We start from the raw sequence: 21,661 nt of genomic DNA on the forward strand, positions 1-21,661 counted from the left end.
AGGTTTATATTAGCTTGTGTAACTTTAAGGATTGCCCATCCTCCCCCGCAACCCCCCAACCCCCCCCAGTAGCCGCTATGTCCTGAAATACTCTGGAGTGTTTGCTCCCGCTTTCTGTCTGCAGATATATGATAAGCCAAGAAGTGAGCTATAAAAAGTTTGCACAACTTCCAAACTGTGGAAGAATTATCTTGGCATTGACTGGGTATTTGAAAATTGAATCAGCTTGTGTCCTGAGACAGGTGAGTGATCAGCTATTAGCATCTTTGAGCAAAACAAATGAATAAACAAAAAACTAAGCAGCCCAAATTACAATGTATTGACTTTTGTGATTGAAACAAGCTACTTTTTTGTTATTTTAATTGGTATTTAGCCAACGGCATTGTAATAGCTTTGTGAAAGATACACCTGTTCAAGTTTTTCTTTAAAGCTTTAACTACTGAAAAGCTCTTTTTTATTGGCTTATTCATTATTCAGAGCAGAAAACAAAATATTTTTGTACACTGTTTTGTATTAAATTATGTGAAAAATAGTTCCAATTCTGTTGACTTAGTAATGAGCCTGGATAATAATTGTCTTTTTAAAAAACTGAGTACAGAAACTTGTGTTCTTAAATTCATTTATATTTGTATTTTGATGCTAGGACAATTTTCTGTAATCAAAAGAAATGAACTAAAGAGGGCTTTTGAAGATGTCTTTGTTCTGCACCATTTGTTTTGCTTCTGAGACCTTTCTAAATAACTTGCTTGTAAGAAGCAAGGGATAATGTTGACAATAATGTGGAATTGCTGGCCAAAAGTTGCAGTTGTACTTGCTTGTAAATATATAGAACTGGACTAGGTTCACACTGGCAAATAATACAAATATCTGTTGTTATAATTTGTAAAACATGGAAAGGTGTGAAATGAGAGCCACCATCTCTGATTGCACGTGTAGCCTGATACATCCATCTTCTTGGGCCTGATATAAACTGATTAACTTTGGTCTCTTTATTAAGGTATTAGGATTTTATCAGCCTTTATTAAATCTGATGCAAAGTCATAATGAAAACTTCACTTCTTTATTCAAAATAAAAAGATGTATAAAAATCATTTTGAGGCATTAGATGGTACTCAATGACCAGCAGTGCCCAGCAGATGTGGTCCAAAAGTCAAGATGGTGGATCTTAGAGTATCACTGGTGGAAAACCAAAAGTGAAGATGCTTGAACATCTGCGATTGGGGTCTACCTTGTGGTGTTCACTGATAATCATCCAGTGACCTTGTTTTGAGTGACTCAATTCCTCCTTGGAGGGCATAATACTGAAGTTCACCTAGAGAGTTGCTGTTGAAGGGTATGTTGTACATCTGGCAAAGTCATTCATATTTGCTCTGTGGTGGACTCCAGCTTTAAAGCAGAATTGATGGAGGTGGTGGGGGCTACATCTTGCAAAGTGACGTGGGAAGACTTTGAGCCTGTGGAACCTGAGGAAGAGGACAGGACCTTCTCAACTGCTAATTTGGCCACTTGTGTGTTAGATCTGTGCCCCTCCTGGCTTACTAAGGCTGCATAGGATTGGGTCTGGGCAGTAATTCTTCCTTGAAAGAGTGAGTGTTCCACCAGCTTTTAAAGAGGCAGTGATTTGCCCCCTCCTCAAAAGATCTCAGTCCAACTAAGCTGAACAGCTTTTGTCCAGTTTCCAATCTTCCTTTCATAGGGCAGGTTGTGCACAGAGTGGTCACATGGTGACTTCAGAGGACTCTGGATGACGTGGATTATCTTTCAGTCAGAATCCAGGGCAGGGTTTGGAACTGAGATGGCATCGATTGAACTCATAGATGACCTCTGGTGGAATGGGATGGAGGTAGTACATTCATCCTGGCTCTTCTTAACCTCTCAGTGATCTTTAATACTATTGATCATGGTGTCCTTCTGGGCTGGCTTTGGCAGCTGGGAGTAGATGGTACTTTATTATGCTAGTTTTCTTCCATTCTCTGGGGTCAATGTTAAGGGAAAAGATCCAGTCTGGGGCCCCTACTTTATAGGGTCACTCATGCTCAGTCCACTCTTCCCTCCTATTTAACATTTACATTAGGCCATTGGGTGATGTGAACTGTTGGTTTGGGGTGAGATATCATCAATATGCTGACACCCACTTTATATATCTACTTCAGGCCTTTGAGTGATGCCATGAATTCCCCAGTGTCTGGAGGTTTTTCTGTTTGTCTGGGATGAAGTGAGCTACAGCTCAGCCCTAGAAAGATTGAGTGGCTGTGGGTATTCGGACCCTCTGGAGACAAGGTTCTTCCATCTCTTATTCTGGATGGAATGGCATTGCCCCAGCCAGATCCAGTGCACAATCTGGGAGTCCTCTTGGACTCATGGTGCAAGTTCAATGGTTAGGAAAGTTTTTGCATACCTTCAGGTAGTGTGTCAGTTGTGCCCATACCCGAACCAGGAATTCTGCTCTCTGTCAACTGGGACTTTGTAACCTCTTGTTTAGATTACTGCAATGTGCTGTATGTGGGGTTGCTCTTGAAGAGCATCTGGAAGAATCAACTAGTACAAAATGTGGCTGCCCAAATAATAAATGGTGTTATAAATACACACGTGCAACATTACAACTACATGAGTTGTATTGGTTAAGTAAGCGTTTCTGAGTGCAATCCAAGGCACTAGTTGTTGCTTTAAAACCCTACATATCTGGGAACATGTTAATTGAGGGGCCTTCTTTTTCTAACCATCTCTACTCATCCAATTTGATCCAACAGATTGGACAAGCTGCAGATCTGCAGCCAAAGAGTGTCAAATAGTGGGAACTAGAAGATGGGCCTTTTTCGCAATAGCCCCTGCTCTGTGGTACATCCTCCCCTTGGATGGCCCCAACCCTGTTGGTCTTTTGTAAGGTTTTAAACACTTGACTGTGTATCTGGGCATTGGGCTCAGAGTGTGTTAAGGATCTTGTTTTTTGGCTTTGCTGTTAATTGCTTAACGATCTTGGCTGCTATACATATTTATTTTTTGGATGCTGTTATTATTTTAAATGGTTTAAACTATTTTATATTTTTAGAATTGTAACCTGCCCAGAGTCACTTGGCTGAGTTGGGCAGCTGTAGAAATTAAATAAATAAATAATAATAATAAAAAATAACATTAAGGAGGGATTAAGTTTAGGATGGGAAAACCTTCATCACCAAGATATCCCAAGAAGAGACAAAGCTTCTTTTAGGAGATCCCAAAAGTTATGACATAGGTACTTTCATATCCCTGCTTCAAAATACATTTCCAGCTTCAGATCTGAAAAGCTAGAACAATATTTGTGCACACCAACTATTAACATCAGTGTTATACGAGTATATGTATTTATTACAGATGCAGTGGTGAAAGACATGAGAATTCCATGGAAATGACAAAAACTGCTAAAGGCAACCAACATTAGTAATGAATTATTAAAATGCAAAACCCGTAGAAATGATGGAATCTAGAATTACAAGTTATGGATTTAGTAAATGCAGTAATGTAGGAGATTGGTTAAAATAATTTTATGCAGAGAATTCTTTGTTCATTTCTAAACCTGCAACACAAACACAGTGCTTATCTGGATATCATCAGATGGAAAATATTGGGATCAACCTAACAGGAAGCAGATGATGGAGAAATGTAATCAACTTGGCCAGCTAGGACACTTCAAGATGCAAAGTGTGGAACAGACCATAAATTATTGGACTGCAATGTATTGATTAAACTTAGGAAAGAGTAGGTGTAACAATAATACCTTACTGTAGGATATATAGTCATACTGTAATATACAACCAAGGAAAGGAATAGATTAAATATAGTTACGTGAGGGAGAATCTGAGGAAGAGCTAAGAGACATTGTGTAAGCTAACCTAGAAAAAAAAATGTGCTTTCAAAATTTCACAGGCAAACTGCTCCAAATGGCTTTCAGAACAAGTATTTATAAAAGGTGGTTATACTCTTCAAGGGCCACACCAGTCCTTCCCATAATGGTAAATAAATGTTAGTGAAATTGAGCAGGTTAAGGGTTTTATTTCTTCTATCTCTTGGAAGGCTGGCAACTTAGTAGGGTTTCCATAAAGGCTGCATGAGTTTCTGGTAAATTTAAATAAGAGCTGAAACTCACATTTAGCAGGCCAGTCTCTTACCCAGCTCATCGTCAGATAAATGCTTACCCTTTTGGAAGAAGCAAATAGATTCTGATTTGGCTTTTTGTGCGATTTCACCTCACGCTTACATTGGGCATAGGAAAAAAGATATCTGAGGTCTTGCAGAATGTTTTTGATTTTGATGTGCAAAACTAACATTGCACATCATTGCTAGTGAAGCCTTGCTGGTATTTCTCACACCAGTGTATTTAAACATGGCCATTTTAAAGTGCATAGAGTTCATCTTCAAGAATTCCTCAGCCAGCATGCTGTCTAGGAAATTCTGGGAGTTGAAATCCACACATCTTAAAATGGCCAAGTTTTAAAAAAACACCGCCTTACATCACCCCTCCATATTTCTGCAATATTCTTTCTGCCCCATTGAAGGGTACAGAATGTGTGGTAAAGGATTGGACAAGATCAATCGATATGTATGCCAGAAAAGAGAAATGCAAAGGAATATGAGAGTTACTGAATCACTGTGCTAATTCTTTGTGCAGACAAGAGTTGGTTAAGATCAAAGAATAGAGCCATAAAAGGAAAGAAAAGTATCAGATGAACATATAGATTTCACAGAAGGAAGAAGGATGTGAGATTTGATAGCTAGTCACTTCCATTTTTTTTAAATGAGAAGCTATGTAAGAAGATAAAGATGGATAATGGAAAGAACCAGACACTACAAGATGATTTTGTATTGCCTTATTATTACAGCAGGAGTTTTAACTACATGGATCATGCCAGGATGTGGAATATATCAAGAATAATGGGCAGTCCAGAACACTTTTCTCTGAGGACCTTTTCAATGAGGAAGAAACTACAACTGTGCTTGGAGAAACAAAGTAATTAAGAACTGAGAAACGAGTCCAATGTTGTACCTCTTTTTACTACAAAGATAAGAATGGCAGAACTGGAATTGATGACTGCTGAACTGAAATGGAGGTCAAAATAATTTGACTAATGGTTTACACTACTTGGTCAGATTTTCTAAGACTTCATTGTTTTCAGCAAAATGCAGAAATGTGGAAACTAATTGGACTGTACTAATATATAGGAGAAAGCAATAGCACTTAAACTTATGTACCGTTTCATCGTGCTTCACAGCTCTCTCTAAAGCAGTTTACAGACTCAGCATATTGCCCCTAACAGTATGGTTCCTCATTTTACTGACCTCAGAAGGATGGAAGGCTGTGTCAACCTTGAGCCGGTCAGGATCGAACTCCTGGCATTCATCAGAATTAACCTGCAATACTGCATTCTAACCACTGTGCCACCTTGGCTCATACAGAAAGATGCTGTATGAGGTCTGAAAATCTTTTCCCAAATCATTTTCAAAGTATGCATAGCTGTACAGGAAAATAGAAAAAGGGAAGGCATAGATATATCAGGTGGACTTTGAAAAAGAAGGATAGGAAGAGCATTGACACTTTTGAAACTCAGTGTAGGAGAAGACTTCTGAGAAAACCATGGCCTGTCAAGACCAATAAACCAATGGATCATCCAACTATTCAGTCCAGATTTCTCACTGAAGGCACAAATGAACAGGCTTAAATTATCCTACTTTGGACATATTATGCAAAGATCCAGCTCTCTAGAAAGACTTTGATGCTGGAAAGGTGGAAAAAAAGGGAAAAAGATCATCAGCAGCACAGTGGGTGATCTCAGTTATAGTGGTGATGTGACCTGAAGGACCAGGGTAGGGATAGATTGCTATGGAGAAAACCTATCTGGCTACCAGAAGTCAAAAAAGACTTGATTGCACATAATCAATCAATCAATCAGTCAGTCAATGGGTGTCGGGAGAAGCAGGATCCAGGAGATCACTTGAAAGTCCTTGCAAAAATTACAAATAATCAAGATAGCAAGCATTTTTCTATGCGGTTGATCCTCACTTGGAGATATCACCTGAAGGATATATCACATAAGTTTCTGAGTAGATAGAATAAAATAATACCATGTATTATTATTTATTTACAAGGTTGCCTGCCTCTTTTGGACATGAGTTCTTCGTCAAGAAATGCATATTTATCCCATTGTTCAGGTTCTATATCTTATGACATTTTTTTATGACAGCCATTATTCTCACAATCTCAAAACAGCTGAAAGGTGAGCTTTTGTGCAGGGCTTTTGGATGTTGAGGTCAGCTATTGTCTGGGGAGTCTGAAATATTTTACACGTGCAATATTATTACATTGTCTGACAAATCAAACTAGGATACGATAAGTGTGAATTTATCTTTCACATTAATTGTGAATCCTCTTGCTGTTTAGTCTATGTAAACTCTGTCCAGTCTGCTGCCTTCCAGTCTGGATGACTTATAAGCCCCTGAATTCCCAGCCACTGTCAACAGCAGATAGGAATTGTTGGAGCTGTGAGCAATCAGTTCTACTCTAAAGAATTGTCTATGGTTTTGTTCTCTTTTCAATAAATTTTAGGCACTTTTGTTCTTCATAATTGAAAAACAATATATTATATATATATTAACTAAACCATGCTTAACCATGAAAAGTGGGGGTGGGGAGAGACCTGTATTACTGTATAAAATAATTTGAATTTGTTCCAACAATGTAATAAAGAGAAGGCCCTTTATCCAAGGGAACTTCTGCAAACCAAAGGTTGTAATTGAAACAAAACGTGACCTGAGTAGGCAGGGTGGGTAATCTGGGTAGTGGGTAATTATGGGTAGTGGAAATTGAGTGTTGCTACCCTGAGCTTCGGATGGCCCAAAACCTCCAATCCTTTCGCCGCAGCCTCAAAACACTCTTGTTCCACCAGGCTGACCTAGACTGACAGGCATTTTAATTAATTTATATTTAGAATTTTTAATTTATTTTTAATTCTTTAATTTTAATTTATTGCACAGATGATTTCAATTTATTTTTATCTTGATTTCTGTACTTATTATATGTTTTGTGTTAGCCGCCCTGAGTCCTTCGGGAGATAGGGCGGGATATAAATCCCATCAATAAATAAATAAATAAATAAATAAATAAATAAATAAATAAATAAATAAATAAATAAATGTATTATTGCAGGTTTTAAAAACTGCAGTGAAGAAATCAGACATGATGTAGACCCAGTTTTGATTCTACTTTTGAACGAATGTTATATTTTGACAGCTTTTTAAGAAAAAAAGTCTGGAAACAACCTTAGAACAAATACTGATCTATATTCTGGGGAATGCTGGCAGGGGAATTCTGGGAGTTGAAGTCTTAAAGCTACCAAGTGTGAAAAACACTATATAGGGTGGCTTCAAATTTATTATTTTGTATTGTTTTAAGTTAATGTTGCAGCCCTAAAATAGATTATTTTTTGAGCTCCCATCTTATTGGGGATGGAATTAGTCTTTCATCTCCCTGTATAGAGGCATCTGCACTGATGGCCCACCACAGGGGTAGGCAACCTTGGCTCTTTTATGACTCGTGGACTTCAACTCCCAGAATTCTGGGAATTGAAGTTCACGAGTCATAAAGAAGCCACGGTGGCCTACCCCCTGGCCCACCATCATCAGCAGTGGTTAATTTTTTAATGGTTATTGCCTTCTTCAAATTTCAGATGCTAGTAAATTTGACAATGTGCAAAAATTGCACCTAGCCCTAAAATTATCATAAAGCATTTTCTGACCTAATACAAAATGTTATAAAGCATATCCTGTAGTCAGCTGCCGATGCTTGACTGTGCAATTCAGGGCAGATGAATCTCTGACTATCTCCCTGAATTTTAAAGATTTTTTTCCAGTGAAGTTCATTAGAAGCTCTGTCTTCGTTGAAAGCATTGAGGAATTTGGTAAGGAAACAATGACCTGAGGGGTCGTGGGTTGTCAAGCACTACTATAAAATAAACTATTTTCAGCTTACAGGTAAAATGGCAGCAGCAGATCCTTACATGAAAATGAAAATTGATCCTCAGAATCTACAGATTCAGACGCATACCGTGGAGAAGTTGTTGGAACCCCTCATAATTCAGGTAGACCACATCAAGAGGAAAGTGGGTTGTGATGTGAGAAATGAAACAGAACATTTTTCATTGTGTGGTTCATATGGTAGCTGGCACAATTTAGAAAACATACACAGAATTTTGGTTAAAGGAATCTTTAGGCACGTACCCATTCCTACTGATGATATGTGAACTCATGCTTGACAATAATATCAGTCAGTCAGTTTATTACAGTTTTAGACCAGTACAAGCAATGTGTCCAGGAGTGCTTTGTGAATACTTATAAATCTATCTTAAGAGACAGTAAAACAAAAACAAAATTAAACTACATCTATAAAACAACCTGACTAGAATCTGTGAGTAAAGTCCCAACAGAGCAATCTGTGTTTTCTGGGAGTTGAAGTCCACACTTCTCAAAGTTTCTGAGATTGGTCTAGGCAATAAAGTGGCATCTAAAATTATATAAAATTATATGCTGGCTTCAGGCAATTTTACTCCCTCCATTATGGAATCTTCCCCAACTCTTTGCCAGACTGCCTCCCAAACTTGGAGACAGTGATGGGAGGTCGGGACTCCCTAATTAGTTTAAAAAGTAGTGTGGATTCCAGTTTGATGTCAAGTTTCCGATGTATTGGCTTTTCAAGTGACTCTGAGGCATTGTTTACCTTAAAAGTCCTTTATTAGCCTAATACACCGGCAAATGCTTGCTCGAAGGAAGCTGGAATCTGAAATCTCCGCCCCTTGCACAATATATTAAAACACAATTCTCCACCTTTCTAATTTTGTCATTAATCATATTCTCCAATTAATTTAAAGAATCAGTTTCCCTTCGGTTAGAAAACCCGCCAAGGCCTTATCTTCTTTAGTTAGAGAGATGGCCTTGAAGGTGCAATCCTACTCATCCCCCCTCCCAACCTTAAACTAAAACTTTTAAAGCAATACACAAGTTTAACATATGAAATGGCTACTTCTTCATCTCTTGTCAAGCAATAACATTCGATGTTAGTTTTAGCAGCGTTGACATGAATTCCATGTATCTTAAAGTTGTTAAGGTTGGGAAACACGGCATTAGATAGATGTAAAAAACTGATAGGCTTCAATGTGGCTACCATACTGACCTTCTTGACTTGCTCCAAGCAGATGGTGAACAGGCTTTTCTGTATGTTTGGAATTCACAATGCTTCCTTGGACATTATATTAATAAATGACCAGTTTTCATTTTATGGCCTAAGCAAGGATTGGAAGGATAACTTTGCTTTGTTATTCATAGATTGCTCCAAAATCAGTTAAGTTAAATCAGTTAATCAGTTAAACTCAGGAGTCCCCAAACATTTCAGCTCACTGACTCCTTTATGAAGTTTCAGATTGTTCATCAAACACCATAATTTATTATATGGAAATAATTTAAGAAACACTACTTTAACTATTAGTAGTATGAACAACAAGAAGAATAATAACAGTAGCGGGTCATTTCCACCTTTAGAGATGATATCAATCACTTTGGAGAACTCAACTGTAAACAGTGCTTGATCTATAAAAAATCCTATTATATGTTATGCTATTTCTATTACTTCCTACAAAAATATGAATAATCATGAATAATTTTATGTATCATTGAAATTTAATAATTTTCCCAGGATAGTTACTTTTATTGTGTTTAAAACCTACTATCTTCCTTATTGCCAAGGAATCAGTTTCTTTCTTCTTTAGATAAGGCCATTTTAAAAGTCATTTCTGTATTTCTGCAGAGGTAGACCTGACCCACTACAAAAATTGCGGTTTTAATCTGTTTGCCAGTAACTTCCCAATATAGAACATTCAGCATTCCTTTCCCATAGGATAATTTTTAAAATACAGTTTAATCCTTGCAGGAACTGTTATGTTTATTATGCCAATGCCTATTATAAATGCATTTCTTTCCAAAACATTTCAGTCTTCTTATATAGCCCTTGGTGTACACTTAAAAGCTTGATTTATTTTCAACCTCATTTTTTTTATTCTGACATGTTGATGAATTAGAAAACTAGTTTGCATGGATGTTTAATCTCTGACATATTTTAATCATCTAATTTCACATATTCCAATTGAAAAGGGGAATCCTAACTGGTAACAATGCAATGATAACGTACATCTTGATGTTTGATAGTTTCACTTCCCATAATTTTAAACAGCAATTACATCATTGAAATGAAGCAGCGAGTTTTAAAAAAGTGGGAGATAATGAGGGTTATGGAGGAAAATGTCCATGACCCCATGTTCTGTGTTTCAGGACAGTTGTGAATTTGCTATTTTATTAAAATACTATTTCACTTCTCTTCAACAGTTCTCACACCTCAGATATTAAAGATGTAGTTTCATTAAAAGAGATTCTTAAAATGAAAAACCATATTTCCCTTTAGCATAGCAGAGGAAAAGGTTTAATAAGCAAGAGCCTTGGTGGCGCAGTGGGCTAATGCCTCCTTAAAGTAACACCAGCTGCCTGCAATTAGTGCAGGTTCGAGTCCCACCAGGCTCAAGGTTGACTCAGCCTTCCATCCTTCCGAGGTAGGTAAAATGAGGACCCAGATTGTTGGGGGCAATTAAGCTGACTTTGTAATAATGCCGCTTGGGGGGAAGGGGGGCGTGAAAGCCCTAATAATAAGCAGGCATATACATAGAATGAAGGCTACTGCTAAGCTTGTAAGCCGCCCTGAGTCTTCGGAGAAGGGCGGGATATAAATGGAATTAAAATAAATAAATAAATAAATAAATAAAATCAGTGGATATCTTTAAAGTTGTCTTGGGAATCAAAATTAAACTTTAAATAGATCCTGTTGCTCACGGATGCTAACACTATTTGCATCATTGATTTAGTGGAGTAATTTATGGCCAATTCTTTCTCCCTGTACCTTGGTTGCATTCACACATCACACAAAGCTTTAAAGTGGTTCCTTGGTATTTGGCTGGCCTCTTGGACACCATGGTTTGAGACAGTGCTTCCCCAAACTGTGTAAAGGTAAAGGTAAAGGTTCCCCCGCACATGCGTGCTAGTCGTTTCCAACTCTAGGGGCCGGTGCTCATCTCTGTTTCAAAGCCGAAGAGACAGCGCTTGTCCAAGGACATCTCCGTGGTCATGTGGCCGGCATGACTAGACGCCAAAGGCGCACAGAAAGCTATTACCTTCCCACTGTGGTGGTCCCTATTTTTCTACTTGCATTTTTACGTGCTTTCGAACTGCTAGGTTGGCAGAAGCTGGGACAAGTAACAGGCGCTCACTCTGTTACGCGGCACTCGGGATTCAACCCGCCAAACTGCTGACCTTCTGATTGACAAACTCAGTGTCCTAAACCACTGAGCCACCGCGTCCCTTCCAAATTCTGTAAATTACCCCAAATCAGATAACAGTATTTTTTTCTTAGGGTAATGATACAGGTACTCTTTACGTAAAGACAACCTTTAAATTTCCTTAAAGCAGGGGTGTCAAACTGCCGACCCATGGGCTGGATGTGTCATGGCGAAATTGCGCCCACCCTATTGCTAGCAATGGAAAAAAATCTTGATACATCGCAACAGGTCATGTAACATTGCGAGTTTGAAACCCCTGGCTTAGAGTGTTCTACTGCATTGGGGAAAAAGGACTTTCTAATAAGTGGTTTGGGAAAAGGATGTCAAATGTTTGGGAGACCCTGATTTAAGACTTAGCATTCCATGTGGATCAACATCTTCATAAATGATTTAGATGAGAGAATAGAAAGGGACTTCATCAAATTTGCAGACGACACCAAACTGGCAGGAATAGCTAACACTCCAGAGATAGGCTCAAGATCCAGATGGATTGCGACAGACTTGAATACTGGGCCCTATCTAACAAAATGGAATTCAGTGTAGAGAAAAGCAAGGTTTTACACTTAGGAAAGAAAAAATCAAATGTACAGGCACAGATTAGGTGAAACCTGGCTGGTGAGAGGGATCTTGGAGTCCTAATGGACAATAAAATAGAAGCCAGCAGTTTGTGGCAGAGCCAAAAAAGCTAACAGAATCCTAGGTTGCATTAACAGAGGGATAAAATCAAGATCATGTGCAATGTTATTTGTTGTGTAGCCGGTTATTTGCAGGTATTGAGTGAGACGGAAGGTTCAAAACAGCAACAAGCTTTATTGAAGGTCAAACAGAACAGAAGCAACAAGGGAGCTGCTGTGCAGCTATTTATACAGTTGGCTGATAGGTGGTGACCAATAGGTTTGAAGCATAGGTTTCCCACCCAAAGACCTACTTGGCCGGCTGGAGACAACCAGTCTGGGCCGGCTAGCAACAGTTACAACATACAGGTGCACTAGCACTTAGCAATTGAATGCAAGCAATTAGCAAGCAGTGCAACATGAGCAAACACTTACAACATATACAAAAGGCCAATACATTACATTAGTATCACTTTATAAAGCTGTAGTAAAACCACACTTAGGATACTGCATCTAATTTTGGTCACCATGTTATAAAAAAGATAGAGACTCTGGAAAGAATGCAGAGGAGAGCAACAGGGATGATTAGGGGGCTGGAGGCTAAAACATTTAACGAACGGTTGCAGGAATTGGGTATGTCTAGTTTAGTGAAAAGAAGGACTAGGGATGACATGGTAGCAGTTTTCCAATATTTGAGGGGCTTCCACAAAGAAGAGGGGTGTGTGTGTCAACCTGTTTTCCAAATCACCAGAAAGCAGGACAAGAAACAATAAATGGAAACTAATCAAGGCAAGAAGCAACTTAGAACTAAGGAGAAAATTCCTAACAGTGATAATAATTAATCAGTGGAATGGCTTGCCTTCAGAAGTTGTGGGTGCTGCATCACTGGAGGTTTTTCCAACTCTGTTATTATTCTGTTAAGGTTTATTTTGAAATCTCCAGGAACACAGTTAAACAAAGCATGGCTTAGCACAAGATACATTGATTTCTGAAATAACTGTTGATTCTAGGCGGATATGTCACTGTTATATGCTGACATTGCATGCCATGGTCCTTAAGTTGGAGCTTACTCACTGCTGATATCTTGGTGCCTCTTTATTTGATGCAGACCCAGAGCGATATGTTTAACTGCAGAAATAAAGATGAGGGTCTTCTCTTTATGCTTTAGGTGACCACATTAATGAATTGCCCCCAGAATCTTTCTGTCAAGAAAAAAGGATGTTCCAAAAGAGCTCGTGTAATTCTTGCTTCCGTGGAAGAAGCTACTTGGAATCTGCTGGATAAAGGGGAGAAAATTGCCAAAGAGGCTCCTGTCCTTATGGAAGAACTGAATGGTGCTCTCCACGAGGTTCGCAAAGAAAGTAAGCCTGATGTTACTCAGACAATAATGCCACTGCTTCAACAACTGCATCTTTTCTTTATCCCTTCTAATAATGTGTTTTATGACCTCTGTTTTGTTCCCCAGGATGATTTTTTTTAAATTTCCCAAAATAAGGGAGACATCTGCCTGGTCTGTCTGTTTGGTATTACACTCTTCTCCGCTTAGCCAAACTTGCTAGCAGATCAGATTTGCCCTATTAAAAGGAAGATCACCTGCTATCCAGGAGACGCATCTGGATCCCTGTTTCTAGATCCCAAGTGCAAAGATCAGCTCATTGGCGGGGAATTTTTGAACCAATGTTATGAAATAAAGGGACGCGCTGTACATCAATCTAACAGCATGTATCAATTTAGGCTCCCACCCCCTTTTTTTTTAAAAAAAAATCAAAATTACTTCCTAACTTAATTTTATAAGAAAATACTTAATTTTACAGTACAGGTAGTCCTTGACTTAGAGACCGTTCAAAGTGGACCTACCTTGGGGCTAATTATGACCTGGATTCAACATTCCAATAGTTGTCCCCTCCCCTGCGGTCACATAACCAAACTTCAGCCACTCAATGGCATTTGTTTAAGAGCCACAGTGTTCACTTATGAATTGCTGCAAAAAAGTTTGTAAAATCGAGTTGGTCACATGATTGACCCCTTTTACAACTATCGTGATTTACAACTGTGATAGGGAGGCTCAATTATGATCATAAATCAAATATGACCTGTATGCACCAGTGTGCTTAATTTATGGGCTGTGTTCATCCCAGTATTTGCCAATGTCAGGACATCTGTGTGTGTGTTTGTGTGTGTGTGAAAAGTCAAGATGGTGGCAGCAATTGTGCAATCAAAGACCACCCTCCTTCTATATATCTCATGTACAATCTTTTTCGTGTTCTTTTTAAAATGCTTTATGATTTACTGCCCTTGCTATTTGCCAAACCTATTTTATAGCAGAAATTCTTGGTTATAGTCCAGTCCAGAGAAGTAAGTTCTTCATAGTATTTTCTCAAGTCCAAGGTTCCTTCTAGCCCTCTGATTCTATGTATATCTCTAAACATGTTTTTATCCTTATGAACCTCTTTCGGATTTGTCCCTTTTTCGGGGTTTGCTCTTTATGTTTTCCCAAGAAAATATGGAGACTGTAGTTATGAGGCCTGTTTACAGAATCTATGGAGTCATAATGTTACAGTACTTAAAGCTGCTAAATTTGAAAGTGAAATATTTATCCTCTGCTAGTGAGATGCTTCTTTATGGCAACAGACATTGAAAAAATAACATCCCTCACAGATTGAGGGACTCACAACATCTTGTTCCTGGTGTGATCCGAGGATAAATGTCTCTGGTGTAAAGGGGACAGTATTGCTAGGGTGTAAGTTTTCCATCTGAATTCTCAAACTACTGTTCAATTGTTGTTGAAGTAGATGTTTAATTACTGTACAGCCAGAAGAGGATTGGAACAGACTCCCAGGATAATCACAAGTGCATTTCTTAGCTAGAACTGTTCAAGCATAGCTGGGATACTTGGCATTTATTTCCATAAATAAATGCCTATATTTGGGCTTGGAGATGGCAACTGTGGCTTGGGTTCCATCTCTTGTCTTGCCAAGTTGCTGTGTAGTTCATTGCTATCATATCTCAAGAGAACTCTTAGATAAACTTTAACTCACAAATGCCATCATGACTTAGGAACAATTTTAGGATACTTTGGCTGCTCTTTTGTTCTTGATCCACAGGGAAATCAGAGCACAGGGATTGGATGCTTTAATGGAAAATACAGATAAAACAACAGTCCCTGGATAAACTGTGGTGTATTTGAAACATGCAGACATGGGGCTCCTACCAAATAATATCTCTAGCTTAGTAGAAACATCACGTGGGTTTCTCCCTAAGATTGCCATCAGCGGTAGTTCTCAGTTTACAACCTTTCATTTACTGACCACTCAAAGTTACAACAGCACTGAAAAAAGTGACTTCTGACCACTTTTCACACTTGTGACTATTGCTGCATTCCCACGGTCATGTGACCAAAATCTGAATGCTTGATAACTGGCATGTATTTGTGACCTGGGCTCATGTGATCACCTTCTGAGACAAGCCAAGTCATTTGGGAAGCCAGATTCACTTAACAACCGTATTGCTAACTAAAAAACCTGCAGCGATTCATTTAACAACGGTGTCAAGAAGGGTCGTAAAATGGGGCAAAGCTCACCATCTTGCTTAGTCATGGTAATTTGGGGCTCAGTTGCGGTTGTAAGGAGAGGACCTCCTGTGCCGATCTGAAAGAATGGGGATGGGATTGTTGCAAGATTTTTTGTAATCTTGCTTTTCTTGCATCCTGATATTAAGGGCACTCTAGGCCCAAATGCACTGACAGATGTACTTCAGATATTCTGTATATGGATTCTTCTAAGTATTGAAGAAACTGAAACCTCACTTCTTTACTCTCCTATGTCTGAGGAGCAGTAGATCTTAACAGCATGATTGGCCCCCATTCATGCAGGGTACTCAAGCCACTAATATTGTACAAAGTATTCCTTCTACACAGTGCTCATGTCACCCACACACAGTGGAAACCTCAACAGGAATGAAAGGATGACTCTGTTTAAAGAATATGGGAAGTCTGCTAGTCTCCATCTACCAAATAACCAGTGGTGGGATTCAGTCGGTTCGCACCAGTTTGGCAGAACCGGTAGCTAATTTTTTGTTGCCCAGCCACAAAATGGACTTCCGGAAGCAGCATCCACACAGAGAACCGGTTGTTCACATGTTTGAATCCCACCACTGCAAATAACATATTTAGAATTTTAAGCTGGAATTGCAGTTGATCACAAGCAGAATAAAATAAAATTGTGAGATATGGCTGATGAGAAGGCAAATGGTGGCTAGTGGGTAGTATGTGTAATGTATTGACCTCAACTGTTGATACCACTTGTTTAATGTGTGACCTTAATTGCTGTATTTAAGTGTAGGATTGCTTAACGGTTTCTGTTACTGCAACCCAGTCTGTCTCCAAGCTGATAATTATGTTTGGGTGAGAAACAGTTACTTTGAAGCTATTGGTTGCCGCCTAGAGGCGAACCGTATACATAGCTGTTCAGCAGTCTCTAGGGCTGCTTCTGTTGGGAGTTAATAAACATGCTTGCTGTTTCAACGCTCTGCCTTGTCACTGCCTAACTGAACTAAGAACATAGCAGTATGTTTAGTGGAAAGGATGCGTGTACCAAGAAATATGTTTTTTCTCCACAACAGGAATATCCTAAAAGCTCACGCTTGCCTGAAAAAAAAATGGTTTTATTTAGGAAATAATCTAGTGTTAGCAAAGCTTGAGTTACTTGAGGGATCACTCCCAGCTTCTTACTACAGCTTGATGATGTCCTGCTTCCCATTTGGGCATCTCAAATGCAGACCACTTTTGTAGCAGACTGGCCCAAGGCATTCTGGCATGAAAATAGTTTTGTGGGAAAATGGAAGATTTCCCATTCAGACAATCCATGGCATAGGGAGGAGAAGGTTTGAAGCCCTTTTTTGCATTTTCAATTTTAAATAGATTGGTCAGCCCATGGGTCGAGAGGGAATGAGGCTGGGAAACTGACTGGCACATCTCAAGTTCAATATATGCATCTGAGTTGCCCAGAGTGTCTGCAGGGCAGACAGTTTCTGTATATGGATCATATACAGAGTGTCTATATGATCCATAAGGTCATATAGACACACATAAAAATAAACACATAAAAAATAGGTAGAGCCACACACATAAAAAATAGATAGAGACAACCTCTTGATGTTTTTGACCAATCTTGGTAGACATCTCTGTGTGCTTCTCTATTCTTGAGGAAGACTTGAGCTGGAAGTTAAATGTTTAAGATGCTGCTCTGCTAACAGTAAATTTCAAAACTGCTTACAAGACTTGGCAGTTATAGATGGATATGAGCAAATCACTTTCTTGAAGCACAAGCTATAACTCTACTTAGATTTTTTTTTCTTCAAGGCACCCCAGTTGTGGTTCTCAAGACTTGGTTAACAACCCATCCTCCACCCAATAATTGGGTCTGTAGCTGATATTAGGCTAGCCTGTGTTTACAGCCCTGATGCATGGTTTATTGGCATTCTGTAGAAATGATTTGTGTGTTTTTACAGGGATGCCTATAGTTGAATGAGCTAAAGGGGTAATGCATTGTAAATTATGAATAGAAGGAACAGGCTAGGGCAAGCAAGACTGTTGCCTGGTAACAATTCAAACAGCTCTCCGGATCGTTCCCAAGGATATATTCAAAACAGTGATAGTGCAACAAGGTTAATTTTAAATACGTGACTCATTCACCCAGCTATTTCAAGTGTAAAACACAGCACTAAAATATTAATCTCTCCAGGTTGCAACTATTCTATGATGATGATGATGATGATGATGATGATGATGATGATGATGATAATAATAATAATAATAATAATAATAATAATAATAATAATAATAATAATAATAATAATAAGTAAGTTGGAAGGGACCTTGGAGGTCATCTAGTCTAACCCCCTGCTCAGGCAGGAAACCCTATACCATTTCAGGCAAATGGCTGTCCAGTCTCCTCTTAAAAACTTCCAGTGTTGGAGCATTCACCACTTCTGGAGGCAGGTTGTTCCACTGGTTAATTGTTCTAACTGTCAGGAAGTTTCTCCTTAGTTCTAGATTGCTTCTCTCCTTGACTAGTTTCCATCTGTTGCTTCTTGTCCTGCTTTCAGGTGCTTTGGAGAATAGCTTGACTCCCTCTTCTTTGTGGCAGCCCCTGAGATATTGGAACACTGCTATCATGTCACCCCTTGTCCTTCTCTTCCTTAAACTACACATACCCAATTCCAGCAACCGTTCCCTATATGTTTTAGCCTCCAGTCCCCCAATCATCTTTGTTGCCCTTCTCTGTACCCTTTCTAGAGTCTCAACATCTTTTTTACATCGTGGTGACCAAAACTGGATGCAGTATTCCAGGTGTGGCCTTACCAAGGCATTGTAAAGTGGTATTAGTACTTCACGTGATCTTGATTCTATCCCTCTGTTAATGCAGCCTAGCACTGTGTTGGCTTTTTTGGCAGCTGCAGCACACTGCTGGCTCATATTGAAGTGACTGTCTACTAGGACTCCGAGATCCCTCTCACTATTGAGCAAGGTACCACCTATACTATACCTGTGCATTTGATTTTTCCTGCCTAAATGTAGAACCTTACTTTTTTCACCATTGAATTTCATTTTGTTAGATAGCGCCCAGTGTTAGAATCTGTCCAGATCTTCCTGTATTTTAAGCCTATCTTCTGGAGTTTTCATTCTGTTATCTTAAAGCAGAAAAAAGAAAAAGAAAGAGAAACTAAATTTACCATAGTATAAGAAGGAAATGCTGTCACCTTCTTTTGAATTTAGGGAATAAAATTACTTTTTTTCTACTTCTTAGATGCATAGCATATAATCTTGGGTATAGGCAAGTAAATGGTTGTTTTGTTATAGAAAATAATTCTTTCTTAAGAGTTTAGGTATGAGTAGTGGTCAAAGGAGGAGTCTATTTTCTTTTGTATAGGGAAGTAATAATTTGCGTCTCTGTCTGTATCTGTATGCCTCTGAGCCTCTAATCAGGGGAAAAGATGTCATTTGTCTTTGGCATCTCTGCTATGCCCATGTGTTGTGTCTCTGTGTGTTCACTGGGAAGTATGGGACAGGTTTCATATGCTCTGCTCTGGATCCTAGGTCCAGGTGGGCAGGGAGAAAGAGGGGGGGGATTAGAATGCAGCAGCCAGCAACATTGTGAGCCATTGCCTGAATGCCACTCCCATGGGGTTGGGTTGGGGGAATTGTTGTCTGGATTTCTTTTCCTGTCACAGTTCAATCCAGTCCACTTTGAAACTGGGTCCTCCTTTTGCTAGCTTCTCACTCATGACACTTGTTCCTACTCTTTTGGGGTTTGGAGAATTAGCCTGCTGAGAAACAGAGACCTATGACTTTTTGTATACTTTTTTCCAGCATCTTCATTGATTAGGGGAAAAAAATCATGTGTATCTATGTGCCTGTCCAGCAATTATTGGGTATGGTTTTAAAAAAGAGGATACTGTAGTCTCAGCAGTGACCCCAGCATGTCTGCTGAGCATAGATTTGTTTGCTCTTTTCTCATCTATGGTCGTTTGGGGGCCCTCAATGTTGGGGTCCTACATCAGTTGCAGTGCAGCTAATAGTGGAGGCCTTCTGATAGTTTTCTTTCAATCTGTCCAGCTAAATATCCCATGTTGCCATGCTGGATTGTGACAGAAATAAAATAGAGCTTCAATTGCATTGTTGTGGCCACATCTTGATTTATTTGACTTTTCTGCAGGCATCCTGGAGTATTATTGTTAATAATACTAGTTGAACATTCTGCTTGGAATGTACCATATTTTAGATGGCCTTCCCTGTTGCAAAGTACTGTGGATTAGTGACAATACTTATATAAAAGAAATGTACAGGAGAGTTACATGAGACAGGACTAGATTTAACATGAAGCAAGTGAAATAGCTTCTCTGGGCAGAAGATTATAGAGGAGGTGCCATTTTCTTCCTGCGATCACCTTTTATATCTGATTCAAAAATGGAACAGGGGGTATTTCTTTCCCCCAAACAACACAACTCGTCCAAACCTAGTGCTAATATTGGGAAAGGAGATGGCCAGCCAGGTTCCTGGAGGCAAAGACAGCTATAAGAACTGAGCATAAAAAATAAAAAATGAGAATAAAATGAAGATGAAAGAACGGACCTACTATACCTGTTGGAGTTAAACAGACAATCATGTTATGCAGAGCTCTAGTCCATCCCTTACTATCTGTAATTGAATGGTATTTAAATCGATTCTTCTTTCAATGAAGACACATTGCAGGAGAGGGTAAAATTAAAAAAAAATAGCCTAAGAGATAAAAGAGACTCTTGGATTTTATTTTAAAGTGAGTGCTGCTTTTCAATTTCTTGCATTTCTTGAGTATTGTCATTATACAACATATAGCTCCTAATTGGTGGGTTGAGGGCACAGTAGGTCAATTTGCAAAGAGTCTTTAGCTCAGACATTCTGGCATGTATAGAAGGATGAACATGTCTGGGGTAAAACTGGGCTTTGTTTGTGCTTGTGGCCTATTTGCCCAAGTGTCCCCAAAGTAACCAGAATTGTCCTTACCAGCAGTATGGAATGCTGTGTGTGGCACAAAGGGACCTGAGGCTGATCACCTGGTTGACAGTTCTGTGCAATGCTTTCATTGGCTGAATCCGGGATGGGTGGTGAAGGTCAACATCTGGGGTCCATCTGGGGATGCCCATAACATACACATCCCCTTTTCTTTTACGTTATCCACTGTCTCCTAGTCAGGAGATGTCAAACAAATCAAGATTGCAACTGCAGCTATGCAATTGAAGCCTTACTCCTCTCTGATGGATGTGAACGCTGTGGTCACCATATTGATTTTCGTGTTTCCTGTGGCTAACCCTACTCCAGTTTCTTTATCTTCTTTCTTTGTGCTCTTTTTCTGCACCTTGTATACTCTGACAGAGAATAGTGTGTGGTGGATTTGTAAAATGTATACCGGAAGTGGACTGTGTTGGCCAAAATGAAAACTGTTTCCAGAAAAGATTATGGGTTGTTTTTTTAAAAACAGATTTTTATTGATTTTTTTCATACATTCAATAATATTTGTTCAACAAACGTGCTGTCTGAGTTTACATTCGCCAATACATATTTAGTTCCTAATCTTTTATTCTTTCCTCTACCCATCGATAAAATAAGTCCCAAGTTTGATAATATTCTGTTTCTTCTTTTTCTTTCAGCCTCAGAGTCAGTCTATCCATCTCTGCACATTCTAGTATTTTTTATTTCTTCATCTGATGGTATTTCTTCATTTTTCCAATACTGGGCAAATATAATTCTTGCCGCTGTTGTAACATGCAGAATCAAATATATGCTTTGTTTATCAGTCTTTTCTGGCATTATACATAATAAAAAAGTTCAGGTTTAAAATCTATGTATTCTCCCAACATCTTTTCTAGCCAGGCATGTATTTTTTTCCAATAACTCTTTGCTTTGGCACATGTCCACCAAACATGGTAATAGTACCTGACTTATGTTTGCATTTCCAACATCTATCTGACATGTTTTTAAACATTTTTGCTAGTCTTGCTGGTGGCAAGTGCCATCTATAAAACATTTTATATAAGTTTTCTTTATAAGAAGTTGACATTGTCAGTTTATTATTTCTTTCCCACAAATTTTGCCATTTTTCTAATTCT

General features: G+C 38.9%; 1 protein-coding gene across 1 annotated transcript in view; it reads left to right on the forward strand.

The window, feature by feature from the left end:
• Window positions 1-128: 128 nt before the first annotated feature.
• The window catches only part of CTNNA3 (catenin alpha 3), a gene marked incomplete at its 5' end in the record, with an annotated part of 866,777 nt that continues 845,244 nt past the window's right edge, over window positions 129-21,661 (forward strand). Inside the window, 3 exons of the mRNA XM_083364633.1 lie at window positions 129-242; window positions 7,995-8,108; window positions 13,185-13,377. Of these exons, the coding sequence (XP_083220759.1) occupies window positions 129-242; window positions 7,995-8,108; window positions 13,185-13,377 (421 nt within the window). The remainder of the gene's footprint in view (window positions 243-7,994; window positions 8,109-13,184; window positions 13,378-21,661) is intronic.

Source organism: Vipera ursinii, assembly GCF_947247035.1.
Source record: "Vipera ursinii genome assembly, chromosome: 5".
Taxonomy (NCBI): domain Eukaryota; kingdom Metazoa; phylum Chordata; class Lepidosauria; order Squamata; family Viperidae; genus Vipera; species Vipera ursinii.